The 8,436-nt window shown below is 40.4% G+C and overlaps 1 protein-coding gene across 1 annotated transcript; it reads left to right on the top strand.

Moving 5' to 3' along the window:
• Window positions 1-1,024: 1,024 nt before the first annotated feature.
• On the top strand, window positions 1,025-7,579 carry LOC103582461 (contactin-associated protein-like 2; the record flags this gene model as incomplete). The annotated part of the gene is made up of 2 exons (XM_008564051.1): window positions 1,025-1,261; window positions 7,446-7,579. Coding segments are annotated over 2 exons (371 nt in total), but the record flags the coding sequence as incomplete, so codon positions are not given.
• Between the last annotated feature and the right edge of the window lie 857 nt (window positions 7,580-8,436).

Genomic DNA, 8,436 nt, shown 5'->3' on the forward strand with positions numbered 1-8,436 from the left:
CGACGCCAAGCCGAGGGTTGCGATCCCCTTACCGGTCACAAAAAAAATTTGTCCTCTCCTGTTAATTATAATGTAGAATAGTATTTGACACAATATACTTTGCGTAGTGTTAATTTAGTGGTATGTCAAGTGTTATGAGAATATTGGGTTCCATGCGCAATGAAGTTTGAGAAATGCTTTCAGAAAGACACATGTAGAGGACCATGAAACAGAAACTGTGAAGACCAAATGACTCTTCACGGGGGGTCTCAGCCTTTCATAGTGAGCAGGGGTGATTTTAGAACCTTGATGAGTGAACACTGGGGGAACCTACAGCAGGAGCTTGTCTGCCAGGAAGTGGTTAAAAACTAATTAGTGCTGATTAGGCTACAGGAAAAGGCTGATGCAGGAAAGGTTAGTGACCTTTCTTCTAATTTCTTAATACTAATAATAATAGGTACTATTTATTGAGTGCTAATTACTCTCCACTTCACAGATGAAATACTAGGGCCTGGGGAAGTTGGTTAAGTAACTTCCCTCAAGGCTACACAGCTTATTAACGGAAGAGCCAAATTTGAACCTGATTTTCTCTAACTTCACATCACGTGACTTTAAACCCTATACACAAAGCCTCCGAGGACATAGGGTTTATCAAGGACTTTCCTGTGTGAATGTCCAAAGCAAATTCAATCTCAAAAAGATGTTCCTATGAGCTCCTTAAATCAGGGGTTTCTGTCACAACACTGCATTTATTTTCAGTATATCTCTTCAGCCTAAAAGTTAGTTTTTTGCTTTGAGTACTGTACATGAAATTTTTTCCAGTGTGATTTAAGTTTCTTAATATTTACTATTAATTTCTAATTACACAGATTTTCATACTCTGTTGCATACTTTTTTTTTTTTTTTTTTGGATCCAGTGTGTGCCCTCAGTGAAGGGCTTTCAAGGACATCATACAATTAAGTCTACCCAAGTTTAAAATGTTACTAGTATCAGCATCAATCAGACCTCTCCTCAATTTTCAGTTTTCTCTTTCCTTTTCAACAGATGTTGGAGCATTTTTTGAAGAGGGGATGTGGCTACGGTATAACTTCCAGGCACCAGTGCCCAGTCCCAAAGACTCGGGCAGCAGAACAGAGAACCCTCCCGACCAGCAGAACTCCGTCCCAGACCTGGCACATGAGGAGATCCGTTTCAGTTTCAGCACCACCAAGGCACCCTGCATTCTCCTCTACGTTAGTTCTCTCACCACAGACTTCTTGGCAGTTGTCGTCAAACCCACCGGTAAGGAAAAGGACACCTACCCTCCTGCCGTTCGATGTTGTGCAGACAGAATGTTCTAATAAGAGTCTGGATTGTTTTGGCTTGCTCTTTATTCCCTACAGGATGTTGAGCAAATCACATAACTTCCTTGAGCCTCATTTCTCCGTATGAAAGTCAGGAAAACAATCTAGCTGAGTGCTTTAAAGCAATGTGTTATGGTAATAATGTTGATAAGGTAAGACGAGTCCTTTAAAAGAACCATATTACAGGCTGACCCCATGGCTCACTCGGGTGAGTGCGGTGCTGGGAGCGCAGCAGCATTCCCACCGCAGGTTCGGATCCTATATAGGGATGGCCGGTGCGCTCACTGGCTGAGCGCGGTGCGGGCGACACCAAGCCAAGGGTTGCGATCACCTTACCGGTCACAAAAAATGACAAAAAAAAAAAAAAAGAAGAACCATATTACGTGAATGTGAGATGGTTTCCTATGTATAATAATTATTTTTCTATCAAATAAATACATTCACTACTGTACTAAGATGAGCTCTAAGTAGTAAGATTAATTTTGTCTAAATCAATGAATTATCCTGATTTATGATAGTGTATCAGTAGCTTCCTACAGGACATATGAACTTTTTTTATTTTTTATTTTTTTCCTTTTTTTGTCTTTTTTCGTGACCGGCAATGGATCGCAACCCTCAGTGTCACGCCCGTACCGGACCAGGACTGGCAACGGGATCGCAACCCTCGGTGTTGCACCCGCACCTCGCTCAGCCAGTGAGCGGCTGGTCTGTATGTGGGATCCGAACCCTCGGCAGGAGCGCCACCGCGCTCCCAAGCGGCACACTGTAGCAGTGCGCCACCGGGCCGGCCCAGGACATATGAACTTTTGATAGAAACAGAAAATCAGAGATGTTTCATTCCTAAGCCTTCTCAGGATTTTATAGTCACAAAATAGATCTCTGGCATAGGGTTGCTTAAAGCAGGGTTGTGTTTTCTCTTGTAATTTCCTGGGCCATCTTGACCATCAAATATGCATTGAGCCAGAGAGGATCTGAGGGCTATTAAAACAGGCATCCTGGTGAGAATATACAAATGGGCTATAACCAGTCCTTCAACCGTGATCTCTGAAGTCTAAGCAGTCCTGAAGTGTATAAACATGCAAACACTGAGGAGTCTATTTCCTCTCCGAAAACTTGAGTTCACACATGCTTAAAGTTTTAAGATCACTTTTTTTGCAAATACAAATAGTTTAGGTGTATGAAGGAACAAATCTTTCTAACTCACTTCCTGTAGAGATTGCACGAGCTGAAAACCTGGAGGTGTTCTCTCCCGTTGCCCATCTGTTCTTACTCTGCAATGATTATTCCAGTGTTGTAGCATCTTAAAGATCAATAGTTTCTTCCATTCCAGGGAAAAATTATTATTATTAACCCAATTCAGCTTGAGTTTAAAAAAAATAGTAAATTCATAAACTCCATTTCTGGGCAATGCACTGTTGGTTAAAAAGATGTGGAAAAAATATGTTCCTTAGGACTTTCCCTTTCAGAAATGACTTCTGAAATAATTAGAAATAAGCCAAAAGTCAAAGAACCTGCATAAAGGTGTTCATCATAGCATTATTTATGAAAATAAGAATCATAAAGAAACCAGTAGTTCAACTTTAGTAAAATAGTAAAAGAGGGAGTCACCATTTTATGGAATATTATGTATTGATTAAAAATATATTTACTGTTGAAAGCTGTCAGAATTAAAATGGATTCACTTGTGTCAAACCTTGACAAATGGACCCAGGGAAGGCCATAAAGGGAGGAGTGTTCTCATGCATGAATGCCTGATAACAAGGAATGTTCTCATGCATGAATGCCTGATAACAAGAACTATCACAAAGGACTCTGCAAAAAACACAACCTTGCACAAAGGCCGTTGCAACCTTACACAAAAAACATACTTCTGTGAGTACATCTGCCCAGCAACTGCCTATCCAGTCTTGGACTGGAATCACCCTTATTATTGATCCTGTAGCCAAGGATTATTGTTTTGAAACAATTTGTGTAATCCTTCCTATTGTGCCTTTAAAGGCTTCCTCTTGCCCCATCCTCCTTAGATAGACACACATGGTTTACTATGGCACACATATTCCCATTGCCATGCCCGTTCATGAATAAATGTCATTTTCTTTTAGAGAGTCTCCCTTTCTGTCTATTACTTAAGTTTGACATTAGGAAGAGTAACTAATGACACAGGGAAATTTTATGTAATAAAATGTTAAACTAAAAAAAAGGAAAAAAAAAAAGCAGGATACAGCCTGGAAAGTATAATATCAGCTTAGCTCTGTAAAAAAAAGTATGTATACATATGAATAGGAAAAGAAAACAATATGAGCACGCAGTGCTTGGTTGGATTGTGGATGATTGTTTTTTTCTCTTCTGTACATCTAACACTCTTCTGTATATGTCAAATGCTCACATTGTGCTGATGTCTCTTTTCTAATCAGAAAAAACAGTAAGTAAAATCAGAAAGTAAGGGTGCATAAGAGAAAAGTATATCACCCCTGCTCTTCAGGAGTTCACCAGCTTATTACTCCTGGATTAAGTTCAATAAGTTTTTAACCCACTAAAGTTTGGTCCCCTGCTGTATACTGAGCAACTCACGTTCCCTTGCCTACACCCCCACTGTGTGCACTCATGTGTGTGTGAATGTGCATTTGCTGTGTACAGTTAATCAATTTGATTAATCAATTCTACGTTAATGGCTGCAATACAATGGTGCTCACTGAGTCCTATGTGCCACACAACTCTATGAGGTACTCTTGTCATCCCCTTTCATCAGATGGTAAAACTGGAATGCAGAGAAGTTAAATAACTTGCACACTCCACTGGTGATGGACAAAGCAGAAAATTGTAGAATATCCCTATTAAGCATGCAGTGGTGCCCCCTTCCCATGGTAAATATAGTTGAGATTCCCCAATCCCACAACCTTCCAGTCAGGACCTACCAGCCTCATGGGTAAGATCTTGGACAGTAGAGCCAGACTGTCTGGGTTTGAATCCTGCTTCTGCCTTTTGCCAGATGCCCTGGGCAATCAGTTAGCAGCACCATGCCTCAGTTTCCTCATCTGTAAAATAATGCCTCCCTCATAGGAGTATCGTGAAAATCAAATGAGTTAATACACCTAAAGCACTATATGTTATGCATATATATGTATAATGACAATACATAAGTGTTAGAAGTTATTATTACCCAGATTCCACTAATTTAATCTATATGTTGCCACATAATCAGCATCCCCTACTCTTCATGTTCGAGAAACTCATTACTCCGCAAGCTCTCCATGGACATCTGTGCCCCATCCTTCTGTCCACGACGTGCTCTCACCTGGACATGCTCCGTCTTCCTCTCTAGTCTAATTCCTGCCTTTCATTCTAGGCCCAGATCCTAGATCCCAAGTCCCACCTCTTTTCAACAACTTCTCCTTGCTTTAAACTCCTGTTACACTTATTTTCAATGTCACTTGTTTGGCACTTAATGTACTGTATTGTTATCTGTCTCCATTATAAATATGCCCTGTCTTCTCAGAGAGATGAAAAGCTCCCAGCACTACGTCTCCTGCCTACCAGAAGCACCCTGGAAGTGTTTGCTGGTGATAATGATGATGACCAGGAGGGAATAAATCTGTTAGGGACATTATTTGCTGCAGCCAATAAAAGAACAGTCCCTTGTAACTGCTTTAATTTACTCAGGAGATGAATGTGAGATACAAGACATGAAGTATCTCTCCATTTGAATACTATTTTACTCTAATGGACAAATATTAACATTGTCCTTACCATCATTCAGTGGTCCTCTTCTGCTATTTTTTAAAAGGAATAAATATATCATGTAAATTTTATTATTTAAGAATATTGCCATTACTGTTTATAGATATTCACTATATATAAATTTAAAGTTCTGACTCATCTTTTTTTCTCAAAGCAAATAATTTTTGTTATCATGCAGTGGAGCAGTCATAGGAATTTTAAATCATATTTACAAAGCCCAAGGAACCAGAAAAGATTTTTTAAAAAATGAAAACAACTTACTACTTATTTTAATAGAGCTGGGGAACATAAAGGGACCAATGACAAAGGGACAGTAGGGAGAAAAATGTCCAGCTTTCTGCATCATCACCACTTCCTCTGGCCTCTAGCCCTCAAAAGCAGAACCCTCTCCCAGTTACCTTTGTTTCCCTAGAACCACGCCCAGGGCCTGACCCATGCAAGAGGATTGGGATGATTGTGTGTATTATAAGCGGACTTGGAACCAGACAGACCACCCACTTTCAGACCTTGAAAAAAGCTGTGGTTTGCACAGTAACTACATAGATGTGTTCTAAAGAAATTAATGAATCAATATAGCTGTATATTTAAGAAAACTGGCTGGAATTTTATGATATCAGGACACCAGAAGTAAAGCAGACAGTAAACACTCAAGACAATCAACTGCCTAATGATCTCCTTCACTCACAAACAGTGGACTGTTTTTAATGCTATTAGGGTAAAGGAAAAAATAGGGTGAAACATAGAGGGGTGGAGAGAGAAGCAGCTCAGGGAGAGGGAGCAGCATATTCAAAGGTCCTGTGGTAGGAAGGAGAACTGTCTTTTCTAGGGACTAAGAGAAGTTCAAGGTAGCCTGAATGTAAAAAGCACGAGGGTGACGGCATGATCTGAAAATAAAGTAGCGGGTAGAACTCCAGTCAGACAGGCATCATAAGCTATATTAAGAAAGTAAATCTTTATCCTGTGAGCCTGAGCAACTGGAAGGCTTTGAAGGGTTTTCAAGGAACCGGTGAAATAATCACTTATGCATTTTGAAAAGATCTCTCTGTTTGCTTTGAAAAGAAAGCATTGGGAAGAAGAAAACACAGAAGCAGGAAGATCATTCATTCATTCATTCAGCAAATATTTATTAAGCACCTACTATGGATCAGGCATTATTCTAGACATTGGAAATAAAGTCATAGAGAATAAAAACAAAAATTCTTGCTCTCATGAAGCCTACATTAAAAACAGATTAATTAAGAATGTTGCGTGGTAAGAACTGTTATGGGAGGAAAACTGTGAAGGCAGAAAAGAGAGAGCCTGACCAAGGGAAAGGAGTAGGTAAATGTCACTCTTAATAAGAAAGTCAGAGAAATAATCACTGAGAAGATGGCATTTGAGCAATGACCTGAAGGGTGCTCATGGAGCCGCATCGGCCAGAAGGAATCCTTGTGAAATCACACGAGGGCACTACAGGTGCCAGTGGAAGCCCTGTGGTTACCGAGCAAGAGAGTGGGTGAACTGAGATAAATTTAGGGGATGAAAATCAACAGTGCTTGGTTGAAATGCTATAAGCAAAGGAATCTAGGATAAAATGCTAAGGTAAAACTCAGAAATAGTGAAGGTTTGTTGAATTTTGTTCAGAAAATAAAAATAGGAAATGCAATTAATTTCTGATCATTCTAATGAACATTTCATTCAACTCCAGGAATATTGCCTGTCATTGTTGGGAAGAAGCAAGGAGGAAAAAAAAAATACATTGTTGAGGCAACGTGAACTATAATCAAGGGGCAAAAGAGGGCTCGGGGACCTGGGAAAACCAACTTTTCCTTTAATTTGCATTTCGCTAGTCTCTAACCTAGAATAAAATTTGTTAACCTTATTTTCTCAGTCTCAGTGGGGTCACCCAGAATTCCATGCATTCATCTTTGGTAAATATTGTTTATTTTTAATATTGTATACTCATGATTCTTTTATTTGCCAAATGTTATACTTTGCCAATGGATCAAGACTGTCCCCGCACGTTGCATTTATTTTTTATTTCACATCGTGGTTGGTGGCCCCGCTGGCGTCCCCATGGTCCTATATGTTGTGTGTTCTCGTCCGTTTCCAGGCACGATCCCAACTTGGATCATTTATACCATTTGCTGCTTCAACGTTGAGATAATGGTCGCCAAGGTTCATTGTTGGCAGATTGTAAATACGTGTGGGCCTGGTGCTCTTCACCCATATGGATCAGTAGACCTCTGAGCTAGTGAATCTGAATTCAGAACAAATGGTGTCAATGCATATCAGGGAGGGAGCAGAGTTTAATAGAAACCTAAGCAGCAGGGGTGGGGAGAAGTGACATTAAATCCGAACCTAGAGCAAAGCAATCACTGCGTTTCTTTCTTTTTCTTATATAGGAAGCTTACAAATTTGGTACAACCTGGGTGGCACCCGAGAGCCATACAATATTGATGTCGACCACAGGAACTTGGCCAATGGACAGCCTCACAGCGTTAACATCACCCGGCACGAGAAGACCATAATGCTCAAGGTACACCTATGTGTACATGTAAATCACTCAGCATCCAGTATGTTGGTCTCTATCCCCTGTCATGCTCGGCCATTGGCTTTGTTTGGGGGAGGGGGCAGCTGCAAGAGTTGCTTACGTTACTTTCTCCTACAAGTGCTTAACTAGTAAAGTAGAAAGATATAATATAGTTCTGGCATCAAAGGCAATGACAGAGTTGGTGAATAAATTTTTTAGGGAGAAATAGCATAAGTGTTTACTCTTATATTCTTTGTGGCTATTCCTGTTTTAGAATCACGGATCTATCAGCCTCCTGTTTTTACCCATCGCGCTGTCTTTTTTTCACCGCACTCTCAGATGTCTGAAGTTTATCATATTTCCCAGCAAAGGTTATTTGGGTTTATCTGATCTACTTTTTTCACTCCTCCAACATGATATGATGAACTTTATTTTTTCTCTGTGGACTCTTTGTCTTAAAAAAAAAGATCAAATGTTCACATCACAGTCTCTCCCCAAAATCTCTGAACTCCAGTTATAGGATTTCGGCAAAGGGACAGTTTCAAGGGCCAGCCCGTGGCTCACTCGGGAGAGTGCGGTGCTGATAACACCAAGGCCCCGGGTTCGGATCCCATATAGGGATGGCCGGTTAGCTCACTGGCTGAGCGTGGTGCTGACAACACCAAGTCAAGGGTTAAGATCCCCTTACCGGTCATCTTTTTTTTAAAAAAAAAAAAAAAAGGGACAGTTTCAAGATGACACTCAAGTTTTATTTCAGGTTCATTATTGCCCCTACCCCCACCACCAGTTTTCACAATGAAGAAGCCAGCCTCGGAGACACCATGAATAAAACATGATGTGAAGAGGTCTCCCTGGGAACTGAG

The sequence above is a fragment of the Galeopterus variegatus genome, unplaced genomic scaffold (assembly GCF_000696425.1).
Source record: "Galeopterus variegatus unplaced genomic scaffold, G_variegatus-3.0.2 Scaffold16350, whole genome shotgun sequence".
NCBI classification, from domain to species: domain Eukaryota; kingdom Metazoa; phylum Chordata; class Mammalia; order Dermoptera; family Cynocephalidae; genus Galeopterus; species Galeopterus variegatus.